This window comes from Talpa occidentalis, unplaced genomic scaffold, assembly GCF_014898055.3.
Source record: "Talpa occidentalis isolate TD23 unplaced genomic scaffold, MPIMG_talOcc4v2.1 talOcc4.3, whole genome shotgun sequence".
Classification (NCBI taxonomy): domain Eukaryota; kingdom Metazoa; phylum Chordata; class Mammalia; order Eulipotyphla; family Talpidae; genus Talpa; species Talpa occidentalis.
Genome location: NW_023603184.1, coordinates 106765878 through 106784662, shown reverse-complemented (window position 1 = coordinate 106784662; position 18785 = coordinate 106765878). Strand labels below are relative to the sequence as shown.

Genomic DNA, 18785 nt, shown 5'->3' with positions numbered 1-18785 from the left:
CATGATTCACAACAAAAGACTATTAATATTGTTGAGATATGGTACAAGATAGTAAAAGGGAATATTTTAGAAAAATTAACCTCTCACTGTTAAGGGTCTAAATTGGAAATGGGGATGGAAAAACAAAGGAAGGGCAAATTGAAGAGGGAACTAACTAAAGGAGGAGAATTTTATAAAGCAAAGAAACTTTAGAGCAATGACTAACTTCATATGCTTCCTAATAAATCTAGATTTTTAAAAATATTTGATTTTCTTAAAGCAAATCACATATCTCCATTATGGTAATCTCTTAGTAATTTAATATTCAGACACACAAAGAAAAAAAACCTAGAATGTTCATTTGAAAGTTGTGTTTAAGATACATTAAAGGATAATCTATTAGGTTTTTCCTATATGAAATAAAAATTGGTCAGTTTTGCATTCCTTTTTCCCAGTAAAAAAATGGAATGAAACTACCTTAAATCTTAAGCAGGCAAAACGAAAGTATTTCTTCTATTTTTTTCCTCCAGGAATAGCTAAATTTCTGTATTACACTAACAGAAACAACAAGATTTATTCCATAACTTTTCCAAACAGAGAGAAAAGTATACATCACAAGTATCAGAAAAGCAATTTAATCTCAGCTACAGATGCTCTTGGATTTTCCTCTTATGTGTGTTACCTCCCTCCTACCCTTTATTAAAATATGATTTTTCCCACAGATACTCCCTGCAAACTAGAAATAGCACATCTAAAAGCTAAGAGACCATGGATGAACCAATTTTTTAAAAAATAGTTCCATATACTAATTAGATTATGTAGAATTTGAAGAGGGAAAAGGATCAGAAGATCAATGAAACTTTCCCATGTTCATTGCACCATTATTTACAATAACCAACAGTTGGAAACAATGTTAAGTACCCATCAATAAATGACTGGATAAAGATGATGTGGCATAGTACTCTACTATTAACAAAGATGAAATCCTGCCATTTGTAACAACACAGATAAATCTGGAGCGTATTATGTTAAATGAAATAAGTCAAACAGAGAGAGACAAACACCACATGATTTCACTCATATGTGGTACATAAAGAAATAAAACAAATGAGTGAACTAAATAAAACAATAATAAACTTTGAGACTATAAGATTGAATTAGCAGTTACCAGAAGGAGAGTGGTTTAATCCAGTAAAACAGATCAGTTGTACAGTGAAGGATAAAACTGGACTTTTAATGGTGAACTTAATACACACATGTATTTGTACTGATGCACACCTAAACTTGTATAGTGTTACAATGCAATGATACTTCACTAATAACAATTTGAAAATCAATTAAATGAGGACTTAATCATCAACAATAAAATCAATCATTAAATCCTATAGTTCAGGATGATCAGCTCAAGAAAAACTCTATGACCTTTAGGAAATTCTAAAAATACAGCTACCTATATTTTTTACAACTCATATATTAAAAAGTATTATTTCCAATACTAAATTAATAATACAAAGGGAGAAAAAACTTACTTGGCCATAAAACTATATCAGGAATTCGCTGAAACATTCCTTCCCTGAGCAAAAATATCTCATGAAGACAATGACCTGTTTTGTGGTTTAAAAAAGAAAATGCAAAACCATCTTAAATTATAGAAAATTTAAAAATAAAAATAAATGTTACTTATATAAAGTTGCTTACCATGAGCTCTGAACACTCGATCAACTGCTTCTTGTGAATATGAAATATTAGTTTTTTTAAGGTCATGGAGAAAATCTTCATTTACTATAGAAGGAGGTGTATCACTAGGATTTAAGGATGCCTGGGGGGAGAAAATGGTTTCTTTATTTCTGGAAAATGAATTTTGAATACCTCTTTTAAGGAAAGTGTCCATAAAATGAAATTTTTTTTAAATCCAAACTATAGATAGAAACACAGAAAAAATACCATGTAATATGTATGGAAACCAGCTTTGTGACAGTAACAAATCATAAATGGCCTGGTTAATCACATTCTATGATAAAAGTTATAAAAGTCTTAAGCTTCCTCTCTTGCTTCTATGATCCACATTTTATTTCTAAAGATTGCAATCAAGAACAAGTAAAGTCTCAAATCTTCAATTTTAAACTAAGAAGACAGGGGAAGCTACTCAATTTCCTTGCATTAATGGTTATTCCAACTAATAGAACATGAAAATAAATCCTCAACTCTGAAGCTATGTGACACTGGATAAGTCACCCAACTTCTGTGTCTTGGGGCTTCTTCATTTGTTAAATAAGATTATCACCATTAATACACAACTATCAGATTTATCACAAGATTAATTATAGTTTTGTTTTGTTTTTTGACTAGCACCTAATATCATGCCTAGTATAAAAGAAATGCTCTATAAATGGCAGGTTATTCAACTCTACTTAAAAAAAATTGCTATGATACAGAATTTGGAAAAAAAAGAAATGTAAGGATATGTAAAGAAAAATATGTGCTATTGTATAGTGCTTAAGTCATTATTAAGGTTCTATATTTAATATTCAATTACATATAATCAAATTATACTTTGATTTATGATAAATATTTAGTGCATGCCTATTGTAAGTTAGGCATTGTTCTAGGCCCTAGAAGTGCGTTAAAACAGGAAAAAAAAAATTCATCTGAAGGAATCTACCTTGTAAGTGGAAGAAAGTGATCAAAAAAATCCCAAAAACATTTTTCTTATTATTTTGTTGATATAAAAAATTAAAAATGACTAACCAAAAAAAAGTACATATAAAACTGTAGCTGTTTCTGAATACGTATGTGGATTACATTAAAATAAAAAAAGGATTTCAAATAGTTGAGAGAGAGAAAATGAAGGAAATGAAAGATCGAAGAAAAGCTAAAAATTTCATTTGGGAGGATATGAAATAGTTGTTTAGCCTAGTTTAATTACAATAAAATGTAATAGCGGATTTATAAATAAATCTAGCAAGTACTCACTGAATATCTATAGTCTTTAATAACATGTTGCATCTAGTAAAGGAGATAGTGTTAAGTCTTAGCTACTACATTTATGGAATTTATATCCAGTCAGAAGGATACAGAGAATACCATTCCATAACACTATAATTATCATAAAAATAAGTCAAATATAAAGAAATGTTAGTTATTTCATTAGTTTCATATATATACAGTTTAAAATTTTCTAACCCCACTTTCAGAAAAGTAAAGCTACATGAGCAAAGCAAAATTCTAAATTTTCTATCACTCACACCCTCATCAAATTTTTATTTTTTATGTCTTCAAAGTCCTAAATGTTTTGACATTGAATGTAATATTACTTTTTACTTTAAATAATTCTAGGTTTATTCAATTCAATAATTTAGTAATTAATAATTTCATTACTCTAGATTTAAATTAATTACTATCAGTCTATTACATACCAAAAAAACTTATATAATAAAAACATGTATTTGTAACAAAATACGCTGACAGAATTCAGTTATTTGAAATTTACTAATACCCTAAATGAAGTTCAGAGAGGATAAAAAATTTGCCAGGTAAGTTTCAGATAAATTTTGAGATTAGAATTTAGATCTGTGGTGCTAAAAAAAAGTGCCCCTAGGAAACCTAATAAGGAACTAGTGTAACTAGCAGACTTTTTTAAACATAAAAAAGGTAACAATGCATTAAACAACTATAATGAATAACAAAGGTTACGCCTAGTTAATTTAATTAATTTGAGGCTTAAAAGCAAACACACAGAGTTAAACATTTTGGTAGTCATTTGTATTCACTTACTTTAGAGGTAGTTTTATGCTCCAGATTTACTCCAAGGGTATTTTGGATCCATTCTCTAAAAGTTGGTAAAATCATGCCACTAAGAGGGTACCTAAGATAAAAAGAAGGTAAAAGAGTAAAGCAAGGTATTTTCATTTAAATTTAAATCCTACATTCTGCTTCTAGTAATGGTCAAGTAGTTGCTAGTTGCTATCAAGTCAACCCACCCACATATAACTATAAATTCAGGATCAAAACAAAACAAACAGTCCCACTATCCGAAGGCAATACAGACTGACCCAAAGCAGGCCAACAAAGCCAAAGCGGGGTGATGCACTTGGAGGAAGAAAATGGCACTACACTAATTCTCAGTTTGAGTTTGTTTTTAAATAAGTTTTGGCCTGAGATAAAGTCCCAGCTGGTACACCAAAAGGAAACAAAAATTCAGAAAACATACAGTGTTCCTATTCCAAGACCACTGGATATGCTTAGCTCTAAATTTATGCCTCCACACAATATTTAAATACAAATTTTGTTTTCCACATATCTTAACATCAGAAGGGTATTAACAAGTGTCCGACAAACAGGAAAAGGAATAATATAACCATAAATTAATTTACTGGGCTTTTAATTTCTAAAACGAGGCATCTGCAAAGAGTAGAACATGTATTGGACCTCCACAACCTGGTTCTATCTGGGAAAACTGACAAATCAAATGCCAGAACACCCAAAATAAGGACCAGATTCTGAACCAATAGAATCACTAGTGTATAAGTACATGTGATCTTTTCTGTGACTGATCGTCTCAGATATCTATACTTCCAACATAAACTACCACTACCTAGAGTTGGTACTCTACAGAAGACAGTAAATGCTTTGAAGGCACTGTGCTGGAGTACAAGTAAATATTCTCCACTTCTTGTGAAACAGAAATGCTGTAACTTCAAGATCCAAAGAAAGAAAGAGAAGAAAATGAAGACAGTGTCTGAGAAGAGAAGAAACTGTTTTTCTAAGGTAAGATTATTCTCCCATCCCCTGTCACCAGAAGATTTTGAAAAGTCAGTCTCTACATAAATAAGTTTCTACTATATTAGCCATCAATCTATTTAAAACATAAAATGTTCAATACTTAGAACACTGGTATCTTTAATTTTAGCCAGAAATCCCTTTTACTCAAATTATAAAATTTCTCAACTAATCCTCTACCAATATGCTGCCCAGTCAATTTAGGATTATGATAATATCACAGATATTCTTATTTTTCCTACTAAAAAGCAAATGTCAAATGTACAACTTTATACCTTCATCAAAGTTATTTAGATCCTGGTTAGTACTCCTGAGGTTTTGTTTCAGAAAAATGGAATGATGGAGTTGCAAAGAAAAAGAAATAACCTCTTCATGTTCAAATGAAGAAAACTTTCTTGCTGATATTTCAATACACTGACATACCATTACAATTAAAAAATATTAACCTACAAACACTAATGCCAAATAGATATTAAATCAAAGTGCAATACTGAAACATGTTCATAACATAGTTGTTCCAATTTTTTAACCTAGTCTCAATTACTTATTTTTTAGGGTCAACATTCAATTATTACATATTTGTACTCACTGTCCTTATGAAAGTTATATTAAAATTCAACAGTCAAACCTCAAACACCAACCATGGCAGGATCAACTGTTCCTTAAAACCAAGAACTCATTATATAATTTTGTCTGCATCTGGAATAGCATACTTTAGAATCCTTAATATATTACCAAAGATTTTATAAAGTGCAAGTTATCACACAAATGACTGATCTTTCTCATCACTTCTTCCCTAATATATCTCAGAAAACTAATTTTAAAAATACTACTTAGATTCACACACACCTAAAGTTGTTTACCTTTCATAACAACTTATACCCAAAAGCAAATTCTCAAACATGAAAGTACAGTTACTGTACTTTCAATGGTGTGAAGATTTGGAGGTTGGGTGATTGTAGGCATTGTTTGGGTCCTGATTCAAACCATCTACAGAACAGCATTTTTGAGACAATTGGGGAAATGTGAATGTGGCCTGGATAATCAAATATAAAATTCTGTTGTTTGGGTGTTATATGATTGGTTATATTAGGACCTGAAATTTTAAGGGATATATCTGTAAACACTGAGAAGTGATTTGATATCTCCAGAATTTTAAATTCCACAGAAAAGAAGCAATTACAGCAAAATGTTGATTACTTTTAAATTGAGAGAGATCATTGTATTTGTTTCTCTTTTTATTTAAACTTATAATTTAAATGTTATGTTTAATATTTATGTTTAAATTTTTGCATAGAAGGGGGAGAAGGAACAAAAGAAAGAATAAACAAACCAGTTACCTTTTCCCAGTCAACTCAAGTTGGCCTTTCTTATTTAAGAAGAACTTGGAATCACTATATCCCCAGCCATTCCATTTCATAACTTCTTGCCTAATAAAAAGAAAAATAAATAAAAATGAGACCTGTGCTAAACATCTCAAAACCATTAACTTTCCAAACAATTTAAAAGACTTTATCCCACTGATATTAGTTTAAATGAGTACATATCACAATGTCTGTATGTGAATACTACTAACTATAGAACCACTCTATGAATAGCACCTGCTTCACAAAGGGCTACAACCACTAAATTTTATGCATTCAAAGGAAAAAGAAAGTACAAAGAAAAAAATGCTTTAGAGTATAAATGATTCATTTTGTACATGTTATACAGTTTACATTTTAGGATAGCCTGAAAGATACTGTAATCAGAATTCACTTAATAGAAAATAGTTGTTCATGTATTTAATAGAAAATAATTGTTCATGTATTAGAAAAATCACATTTGGGCCTCCCCTGGTGGCGCAGCGGTTGAGCGCTGGGCTGCGAGGCTGCCAGCAGCCTCTGCAGCGCCGGTTCGGCGGCCAGCGAGGGTCCCACCAAAACAAAAAAAAAAAAAGAAAGAAAGAAAAATCGCATTAATCTTCTGTTATGATAAAAAAGACCAATTTACAAAGCAGGCTAAGTAGTAGTGACATACTACTAGCAGATACTTCTAATAAAATACATTAAATATCTGAGTGCTGGATTTAAAAACAATTTAAATCCTTCAACTTCATTGTAAGCTAGAAATGCATTAATCTCAACTTTAACCCTGTATCATAAGTAATGACTATGCCAGTTTTCAGTATTCCAAGGTAACATGCTATTTTTAAATTCCAAAGTGCTAGCATCTCAGTTTTAAAAACCATCTTTATCAAATCCATAACTCATTCAACTTTATAAGTTACATAAGAATAGAATTTGGACCTGTGCAGAACACAATAAGCGACCACACGGAAGTGCTGTGTCAGTATTTATTACATGTATTAGCAATGGTGCCCAATATATATGGAGTACTGAAATAAACTGATCGTGAATCTTCTTATTGCAAATTTATTTATGCAGTTCATGATGAAAATACTTGAAGCAACTATTCCTATTCTCTATACAGAAAATTATCTACTCATTAAGATATTCTCAAGCAAGAATGACAATAGAAAGAAAAATTTTATTACAATCATAACTGTCCAGTTCAAAGGATTTTCAAACAAGTAGAACATTAACACAATTCAACTGAACCAAATACAGATAATTGTATATTGAAATCTCCAACTATACATAAAACTAGGACAAAGAAATTATGAATGCTCTCTTTAAAATCAGTCTGATATCAATAAAAACTAGAGTCCCTATGCAAAATTAAGCTGTTCAAAAATATCTCAAGTGTCAATCAACTCACAGATTTGATTTGTAGGAGCCTGTTATAAACTGTAATCCAATATTTTCTTTTAATTTCCCATTACTACCTCCCTGTATAAGGAGGTTTTATAAGAGAGCTTCTGAACAATCTCTACAGAAAACCGCATAACTAATGTCACCATTGATATCTTTTTTTAATATTACACTTCTTAAAAACAGAGTAGGTTATCATTCACTTTGCTTTTTTCATAATTATACTCACTTCACTCCTATGAAGTATAGCTTAATATTTTATTTCCATAATAGTTTACATTAGAAAGGCAACATGTATATTTTAATAATCTTTGTTTCACAATAAGTACATTACTTTTCCTACGTGAAATGAAAAATTAGTGAATTTAAGCATTCATCCATGAATGCTTAATTCACTGTCATAGATTCTCTATAAAATAGCAGTTTGGTATTTCAGGACTGCAGGGATCCATCATCAATCCTAATGGCGGGAGAGCAGAAAAGCCTGATACTTTACCTACCCTACAGCTATTTTAACTGGCCTGGTGCAAATGTTCTTTGACAACGGTTGTTTAAAAGATGAAATAAAACCATGTGTGCAAAATTAAAAAAAAAAAAAAAGTAAAAATGCCACTATGATCACCTTGCTTTATCATTACAACCACCAGACACTGGGAAATTATTTCAGTACAAATTTGGTATGTTTACAAAGCTGAACATAGATTATTTTCCTTAAGATTCTGCTTAGAATTTTCAAAAAGTATTCCCCGGTTTCCAAAGTAAAATGTTAAACCTGACTGAAGCAAAGAAAGCAAGAACCACAAGAAAAGCAGAGAGCAGAGAAGCAGGGAAAAAAAAAAAAATTCCAGTTGGGTACTATCCTAAAGAACTTCAAGTTTTCAAATGTAGGATAATGTAGCCTTTTCTCCATTTTCATTTCAATCTATGAAAAGGCCTTTACTACATTTATACCAACTTTTGGAGTCTTCCCAGACGTTGCACTATAGGCATTTGGAATGTGTTTGTGGCCCCAAATAAAGAATTATGTTGCTCTGCTAGTGTATAATTAAAATCTAGGTCAACCCAAAACCAATCTTCTGATATCTTCAAGTATCACATGAGTTAAATTAAAAGCAGCCAAATTTCTTTGGTTTCTGGTTTTAAACTTCAATACAAATGTATTTCCTCAAATGACTAATTTACTATGTGATAGTTAAACACAACTACGTGATTACATTAACCCTTTAAAAAAAAAACTTCATATATAAAAGATAAAAATAAATAAAGTAAATTGAAGAGCATTACAGCATTAACATTTTAAAAATCAGAGTAAAACTTTACAGGGTCATAAAGTTGTAAAGCCTAAAATTTCACTAGAAACTATCCAGTTCAACTATTTATTTTCCAGATGAAGAAAGTAAGCTAGAATGCTAGCATCAGTAAGCAAACTTGTAATTCTTCTTTAGACAGGTAACATCTCACTTGAGTAATGTTTACTAAATCATGCCCTCAGGTAACAAAAATGATTAAAGGAATACTTTTTACATCACATCAATATTTTTCAAAGCACAATTACATTTTATTATTACAGTCATTCTTCTGACTCAATAAATAGGAAAAACATTTAAAAATCAAGGAAAATGGTTATGTGAGTAGGCCCAATGCCCTTCCTTTATCAACAGTGTTATGAATTCTGCCATTCAGAATAATGATCCAAAGCATGGCAAACAGTGATATGAAGAAAGGTCAAAGAACCAGCAACTTTCCATAAGATTCAACTAAAACGGTTCAATTCTCAACTAACCCCAGAGTTCAACAAATCACACTGATCTCTCAAATTGCCCAGTTCTTATAGTTAACTACACCAAATGTAATGTCTTCAAAATAAAGAACCCCAACCTTGTTAAGAAAAAGAAAAGTTGGCTTGATTTTACTATAGGAACAAAATAAAACAAATGTTTCACACATTTACACATCCATCTATAGTACTATCTATAGTACCATATGGTGAAAAGGCACAGAACAAAAGAAAATGGAAACAAAACAGCATCACATATACACAAGGTGGCAGTAGTCTACTATGATATACATATTCAGTATTCTGTACTCAGTGCTGTTTGCCTAACTTTTAACTGAAATATTTAAGCTTAGGAAAAATTTCCTAAGGATGAAAAGGGAAAATTTCCTATTTAAGTCCCCACATACATAAATAGTCAGGTTACTATTCCTCTAATTGTAATAAACTGCAAGCAGCCTGATACATAAAAGCATGGTTTTCTACCATTACTATCTAATTATTACTATTAATTTGTCCATCATTTGCATAACTATATGTGTACATGCTTCACTGACCCTCCACCAAACTTCTAGCGCCAAGTCCTATCTATCCTCTTCTTCCCCATCCCCTGACCCCTCCCCCATCTATTATTATTTCTAATCATATCATTTTTCATTAGAAGATAAGAAAAAGAAAATATTTTAACTTAATTTTTTTGGTTAACAACAAAAAGTTCTGCTAGCTGATAGCTAAAATAAAAGAATTTTTTCCAATATAAATCCAATAACTGAAGTTATAATCTAATTTACTACTCAGTTCAGATGAAAACCAATTTATCTTTTCCAACTTAAACAATCACATAAAAAGATTATGTGATCTCGTATTTTTTGAAAAACAAAAACTGAAGTATGCTACTTAACTCCTGATGTTGGATTTCTAATTAACCAAGCTCAGTATCACTTAAATTCAAATTAATTCCATATATAATACAATAAGTAGAAGTTAAAAATAAAATCCTTCAAGGATTTTTTGTGTGTGCCAATTAAAATCCTTACTGTAAAGACTGTATACTTAACTATAGCAAGACACAGATAACCTAGTGAAAAATAAAAGTAAAAAATAAAAGTGATGAGAAAAAGACCAAGAGTTGATCAATGAAACATATATCCCTGAAAAAAAAAAAATACACTGCAAAAATTCCTATACATGAAATAATATTCTCACTGGCTTCATTTAAAAAAGAAATTTAGGGCCTCCCCGGTGGTGCAGCGGTAGAGCCCTGGGTTGCGAAGCTGCCCGAGGCCTCTGCGGCGCTGGTTCAATCCCCGGCTGCTCCCCGGCCACCGGAGGAGGGTCCCACATGGCGCGCAGACCTCTCCTGCCGCCCGCTGCTCCCCTCAGCAGTGTACTTCGGTCCTTCTGCCTGCTCTGCTCCCTGCTCTGGCTCTGGTGAATTCTCTCACCCTCCTGCGCTTCTGACTGTACCCAGTGCATGTACAAACAAAACAAACAAATAAATAAATAAATAAAACATGCCTCTATTTAAAAAAATAAAATAAACAAGCCTCTGACATTTAAAAAAAAATAATAAATAAAAAAAAATAAAAAATAAAAAAGAAATTTAAATAATGCCTATTTCATACTTTTTTTGGAGAGTAAAGCTAAAGTGTGTAGAATTGCTGGTAGTGTCCAGCAGAAAGAGGTGCTAAATAACTGGCAACATTGTTTTAATGGGCAATGATGAAAAATACCAGAATGGTCATATGTCCTCCTCCAAAGTTAAAGTATTAACATATTCAGTAATACACTATTGCGTATCTGAAAGTTGCTGAGATCTTAAAAGCTGTCATTACAAGAAAAAAAACTATGTATAGTGATGGATGCTAACTAGACTTATCTTGAAAATCATTTCACAATATATACAAATACCAAATCATGGTGTAAGCCTGAAATATGTTATGTGTCAATTATATCTCAATTTAAAAAATAAGAAGTATTAGTAAACTATTTACTTTTCTTGAAAAAAAATTGAAGCTGAGTTCCCATTAGAAATACAAAGCCCTAATGAGGGGCAAAAACTATAGAACATTAATTCTAAATCCCAAATAATCTTCTGATTATACTTAATTTCCTACAGAGAAAAGGTTACTAACTGAAATGACCTGAAGGCATTATTTTTTTCAACATGAATTAGTTTATTGACATTCTAGTTAACTTTATCCATTAACAAGGGCGATTAAATGGGTTAGATTACCTTAACATGATTGACTCTGGGACCCTAACATGATCAGGTTTCTGGACAAGTCAACTAAGTTATATTCCTACCCTCTTCACAAAGAGACTTCTTGTGAAACATGGACAATATCATGTAGGACATTTAAACTTTGACATGAATTTCAATCTTCTTTTAACATTCCCATGAAAAGTTTTAAAGCTCTAGTTGCCATAACAAAAATTTGGCCATTAAATATAGGAAATTATTTATCAACTTTCTAATTTTTTCCCAAATGTGACAGCACAAAATGAATTAAATGTAAGATTTGTGACAAAGAAAGTTATTAGAAAAAATATGGAGAAGAGAGACCCATATGCACACCAGTTTAGTTTTACAACTCCTGAGAATATATTCAGGATAAATTTACACCCCCTTCCATTAAGGAATATGTTTGATCCTTACAGCATGGATCACTGAAAGAGTAGCTGAAGGCATCATTAGAGAAATGAATAAGAGGCAAATAAAATCTGTGAAATACCATGAAGCAATCAGAAGTCGTAAGGTGGGTAGGTAGGTACGTACGTAGAGAAACAAACATACTTTTTAAACTGGTGAACACAAAAGGAGGAATATTAAGATATATAGGGTAAAACCATTTAAGCAAATTAAAAAATAAACAAGGATTTTTTTTAAATAAATAAGTAAATAAAGACCATACCAAATAACACTGCGTATTTTATAAATAACATGTTTAAGAACATTCATGGATGCCCATGAGAGGGAGCAACTGGGATTAGGAATTAAAAATGGAAAGTAAAGGAGCGGTCTTGAATTTGTTCATAGACAAATGCCATATATGTTTACAACTCAGATTCTGAAGTAAATAGGCTGCTCAACCCTTGATTCTCTGTGCAGTTTCCCTCTGTTTCAAGAAAACAATTATTTGTTTCACATATATACAGAAATTTCATGATGATTTGTTATGAATCCTGCTGTTGGCCTTCTCAGCAATCTCTACAAGTTTTGTTTTAATGAATAGAATTCCATTAAGAACTCAGCTTCACATATACACCAAATCAAATATATATTTCATTTCCTACAGTCAACTTTGCATAGTTGGCAAAAAAAAAAAGGCACTTTAAAGAAAATATGAATCAAAAACTGTATCCCTAACATCCAATTTCTGTATCTTTTGCTAGGAATTAATGAATGAAATAAAAGGGATACACTGTTATTTATCTTATACATATACTTTATATATCTTACAGACAGACATAAAGAAGTGAAAAAGGGGAGGAGACTGGAGCAAATAAGTCAAGGTTGTTTTACCCCTTAGCATAATAATGTGGCACTCACTGTTCAATACAGGCTCCTGGGATACCTTCCCTCACCTCCAAATGTCTCCTACATTTACATACTATCCAATTCTATCAGTTAGAAATCCATTACTGTTTGAATGATCTTTTTGAAAATGGAAATAGAGGTTATTAGTCATTTACACTTGTAGGAGCACATGTCACAGATATTTTTGCTAGACAGGTCTGTATGCATGTGCACAAAGCCACAACCACACATGCTTGGTACCTGCCATTCTGAAGGTCTGGAAAGGTACTACCATCCTATCAGTTAGACCTTAACCTGTTGGTCTAAAGAATGAGGAGAACAACACAAACCAGTATCAGGGAGTTGTCTTAGCAAAGGACAAAAAAGACAAAGGTACATATTTCCCCTGATCACTTATGCTTCCTGGACTATACTTTAAATTACATGGTTTGTTCTCTTCACTGGCCATTTGTAATTTAATCAATATGGCAATTTAGGTAACCAATTCTAGACTTTCTTGATCATCAACTGGGAAAATGCTAATTCACTTTCATTGCTCCTCTCTGCTTGCCAGTAATTACAAGAGGAATTTATGGTACAAGCTTATTATACTGACCAATCTGTAAGGGACCCAGGGTCACTTCTAGTACAGTCTTGCATTTCTGCAAAAACTATAAAACTGAAAAAAGAAAATATGAATGGCTTCAAAAATCTGTGTATCATTTTACCACAAAAGCAAAGCCTCTGAATTGCCTTTCTTAGCTGTCCTCCAGGAAATAAGACAGTCCAAGATTTAAGTCTGTATCTGCTTGATATACATAATATTCCTGCAATATACATTTTTTATTTAATAATAATAAGCAGCAGCCCCTTTTATTTTAAATGACAAGTAACTGGAATTATTACATTTGCTTCTAGCAAATCAGAGGAGGAGAAATGAACCCCACAAAATGTGGGGGAAGAAAAAAATTTTAAATCAGAACCCAAACCTAACAACAGTGGTTTCCAAAGTTTTGGGAAGTATAAATCATTTTATGACTGGGGTACTCATTTTATAAAAGCATCCTGGATATCATTCTATACCTAGCCAATAATTAGAATCTCCAACAATGGATCTCAGAATGTATATCTTAAGCAAGCACCCACAGAAAATTCTGACACAGGCCATCCATAGAACACACATAAGTAAACACTACCATAAGACCAGAGGAAAAGCTGACAGCAGAGGTTTCATCTGTCTAACAGACATAAAGGGATACAAACCATAATATAAATTATTTAAAATCAAGTTGCGTTGACCCAAATTTTATCCAAATATAAAGGGAAAAACTTTAAACTCTCTGAACTACAGATGATGAACCTGAATAGAATTTTACAACAAAATAACAGGACAAAGTGACATATTCACCAAGAAGAAAGAATAACAGGAGATTTGGTTATATGTCTGGATATAGCATAGTTCTAAAACCAAATTTTACAAAGGAATATCCTGGAGAGGAAAGAGATATTTTCTGATCCAAGTTTCAGGGAAGCTGACCTGTTATGGAGCTTTTCCTAGTTGATACATGTTAGCAGTTTGCATAAAAATTCAAACTTATTAAATAATTTGTCTTTAGCACATATTTTTTCATATTTAAATGTGGGTGGTTACCAAGGCCACAAAGCAAGTAAAGGCACCAGGGAACTGTGACTCTTAAGAGCCACCCAGAAGAGTTGCAAATGAGAAATATCAATAGCACAATAGTGCCATTTTGTGTGTGAAAGTGACAATCATTCTACCCCCAAGTAGGAGAAATTGCCAATGCTCTCTTTACTCTTTGGGTTCTTCCTTTTCCGCCCTAATGCACAAGGTGATATTTATTAGAAAATCCGTTTTTGCTATTAAAATTCCAAGGTCTACATATTGCTATACTTCCACCTTCAGACACTATTTCAGCACTGGATTCTTATTACTCCTTTCTATACAGTTTAATGCAGTAATAATAGCATTGCATAATACTATAAAATTAAGGGATCTACAGTCATTATTTCATGTCCTTCTCATTAATCCTGTTATTACCCCTATTTATTAAAACATGAGAAAACAGGTTAAGAAAGATTCAGTAACTTGTCCAGGGTCACACACAGTATATGATATAGCCAGGACTTAAGTCTTAGTCTCTGGCTCCAATGCTCCTGAGCTACCGAGCTATCATTTCAATATTCACCAACTGCCACACAAGGAGTACAAAGTATTACAAGAACTCAGAGAAAGTAGTGTTGGTCATTTCTAGCTGAGAGAGGGCTTTGCTGTGTTGGTATCTAAACTTAGATTGCTTTGTAAAATGGTAGAAATTCAATAATCAAGCAGAGGCAAAAGAGTCACAAGAAGTCACAAAAAGAAGGGAATGGAGGCATCACACTCCCAGACTTCAAACTATACTACAAAGCCATAATCATCAAAACTGCATGGTACTGGAACAAGAACAGACACACAGACCAATGGAATTGTATAGAAAATCCAGAAATAAACCCACAGATTTATGGTCAACTAATCTTTGACAAAGGAGCAAAGAATATGTATTGGAGCAAAGAAAGTTTGTTCAATAAATGGTGCTGGGAAAACTGGGTCGCTACATGCAAAAGAATGAAGCTTGACTACTACCTAACACCATGCACAAAAACCAACTCAAAATGGATTAAAGAACTAGACATAAGACCTGAAACCATAAAATACATAGAAGGAAATATAGGTGAAACACTCCATGATATGCACATCAAAGACATCTTTACAGACACATCACCCAAAGCAGTGATAGTGAAGGCAAAGATAAACAGCTGGGACTACATCAAATTAAAGAGCTTCTGCACAGCAAAAGAGACAAAAACAAAAACAAAGAGAAACCCCACCAACTGGGAGAACATTTTTGCACACAACACTAATGATAAAGGACTGAGCACAAAAATCTACAAAGAGCTGATGAGACTCAACAACAACAAAGAAAATAATCCAGTCAAAAAATGGGCAGAAGAGCTAAAAAGAAACTTCTCTGAAGAGGAAATGCAAATGGCCAACAGGCATATGAAAAAATGTTCAACATCACTTGTAATCAGGGAAGTGCAAATCAAAACTACAATGAGATACCATCTTACACCAGTGAGAATGGCACATATTAAAAAAACTAGCAACAACAAATGTTGGCGAGGGTGTGGAGAAAAAGGAATTCTCCTGCACTGCTGGTGGGAGTGCAAACTGGTCCAACCACTATGGAGAGCTGTGTGGCGATTTCTTGCCCTACTAAACATAGAGCTTCCATATGATCCAGCAATTCCACTCCTAGGTATTTACCCAAAGGACACAGAAACATCAATTCCAAAGAGCACCTGCACCCCTATATTTATAGAGCACCTGCACTATTCACAATAGCTAAGCTTTGGAAACAACCCAAATGCCCAAAAATAGATGACTGGATCAAGAAGATGTGGTACATATACACCATGGAATATTACTCAGCATTCAAAAAAGATAAACACATGCAATTTGCAGCAACATGGATGGTGCTGGAAGGGATCATGCTCAGCGAAATAAGCCAGAAAGAAAAAGAAAAACACCGGATGGTCTCACTCATAGCAGGAATCTAGAAAACTTAAATAAGGGACCAGGAAAAAGAGTAACTATAAGAAAGAAAATATCAAAATCAACAAACAACTATGAACCAGAGACACTCTATGGGGGGGTGGGGAGCAGGGAAAGGAGGGCTTGGGATCAAAATAAGGGGGTTGTAATTGTATGGGGAATATAAAAATAAAATTTAAATTTAAAAAAATATGAAAATGGAGCTCCAAGAGTGAAAAATATTAACTCAAAAGTTCTCCCAATAGTGACTAAAAGCTAATACAGGAAATTTTAGTTCAAAAATGAAGCTACTGATTTTCCTTAAAATGCATCAAAAATAGACTAATGCTGAATGGAGAGAACAGAATAATAGATATGCCATAAGCAATAACAGTAAAATGTTAATGGTAGAATCTAGGTAAGTTGATAAATGTGTTTATTATAAAATTCAAATGCACTATATATATTTATCAAAATAATATGTTGGAAAGAAAAAAAAACTGCTGAACTATAAGCCATAAAATGCAACACCCCATATAAAGGGATTTGCCCCTTTAGTAAGTAGGAGATAGCAAGTAGTAGAAGTCGAGTCATGTGAATAAGCATGTAATGTACATCAATTACTCATAATAGCAAGTTGTTTAAATTGGCACATTTAAGCTATTGCTTCAGCTCTCCCTCCTTAACACCTCAGGCAGGGTTATGCACTGTTTCCTGGACATCCTGTGACCATATGTTGGTTTCCCCTTTACAACTCAGGTCAAAACATCTAATTTCTTTTCACCTGAATTTCTAGAAAGCTATTGCTTAAGTTATAAAAATATCAATCTGTACACAGTGATGTCTTCCTCCTCAGATTCCAATCATTTTCAAATCTTTCTTCTTGGTGACAAATCCGAACAAGCAACTCTTTTATTCCTGCCTCAACCCCCTGAGATGAATGAATGGTGTATTCCAATGCTCTTTGACCAACTTAAGTCTTTTTTTAATTTGTCTTAAGAAAAATTTTAAGAACTTAATTGTAAAAAGTTTACCATAGCATTCTTTATAATAGAGAAAAATTGGAAACAAATAGAATGTGATTCTAGTTTGAGTCACTAAAGAACATGTTAGCCATTACTATTTCCTGACTAGAAAGCTATATACAAATCGTAAGGAAAAATGGTGGTTTCCAGACATTATTACTGCATGACTTTCCACACATCATATCTACCAAGATGTAACAGGTGTTACCTCTTAATTAGTTTGGACACTTTTCTTCATATTTTTTGTCTACTATTCTCTATTTTTTCTGCAACAAAAATATAAAACATTTCAGAACTATTTATCTCTCCATCTTTTATAACTGTAAAATAACTACCACATATTCTACTGCTAGCAGAAAAAAATTTCTAAAAGATCCAGATAGGTGAAGAACCCCATCAATACACAGCCAACTGCCATACCATTTTATAAACTTATATTGTCCATATTCTCCCTCTCTAATTCTTTCGATTCTACTCTAACCCAATTGTTCTTATCACTGTTTCTGCCTTCAGATTTAAGAAATTTTGTGTAACATCTTGATACAGAAAACTACTCTCTCAACCCTTCTGATGTGTTTCTTTCAAATGAAGCTGTCCTTCCATTGCTGTAATAACCATTCGCCTCCCATACTGTTGTCACTGCACTTAGCACCTTGCAGTAACAGAAGACAGCACCAGTCTTCCTTAGCAGAGCTCCACATACTAGAAGGCAAAAACTGTGCTAATCCTCCAGTACTTAGCACATAGAAAAAACTGAATAAATTGCCAACAAACTTGGGTAGATGAGGTTTCAAGCACATGAAACCAGATGGTGGGAGTAGCTAATTTAAATGAATTAAAGGCTTCATGTCTAGATATTACATTAACATATAATTTTAGAATTATGTTCATATATGAAAAATCAAGAGGAAGAGGTAACACAATAAACCAACGCCCCGTCCCACCAATTCTCTAAAATAAAATGAGAAGTTCCTCAAAACAATAGACCCTAAAACCAGATTTCAAACAAGCAAGGCTATCCAGATGATGACACCAAGAAAGGTGTGTAAGCTAAAAAGTGTGGCATGAATAAGAAACCATGGTCTAAAACAGAACAGACAGATAAATTAGAAGCTGAGTTATAAAGGTATAAAGTTTTAACAGTGGTGGTGGTGGGGCAGGGAGAGGGATATGAACTGATCCTAGTTCAACTAGTGTCCTCATTAATCTCCTCACATTCTATATGCGCACCTCCCCTTAGAGTTTGTGCACACACTATTCCTCTGCCTGGAACACTCATTCAACTAGATATCCATATAGCTAAACTCTCTCATCTCATATTTGAACATTTGTTCAAATACCATGATCTCCAGTGTCAGTC

General features: G+C 32.8%; 1 protein-coding gene across 1 annotated transcript in view; it reads right to left on the bottom strand.

Annotated features, from left to right (window-relative positions):
• Window positions 1-18785, bottom strand: part of AGPS (alkylglycerone phosphate synthase) — a 102136-nt gene that overhangs the window by 72619 nt on the left and 10732 nt on the right. Inside the window, exons 2-5 of the mRNA XM_037523609.1 lie at window positions 6099-6188; window positions 3754-3844; window positions 1678-1798; window positions 1509-1583 (exon numbers count right to left, since the gene is read on the bottom strand). Of these exons, the coding sequence (XP_037379506.1) occupies window positions 1509-1583; window positions 1678-1798; window positions 3754-3844; window positions 6099-6188 (377 nt within the window). The remainder of the gene's footprint in view (window positions 1-1508; window positions 1584-1677; window positions 1799-3753; window positions 3845-6098; window positions 6189-18785) is intronic.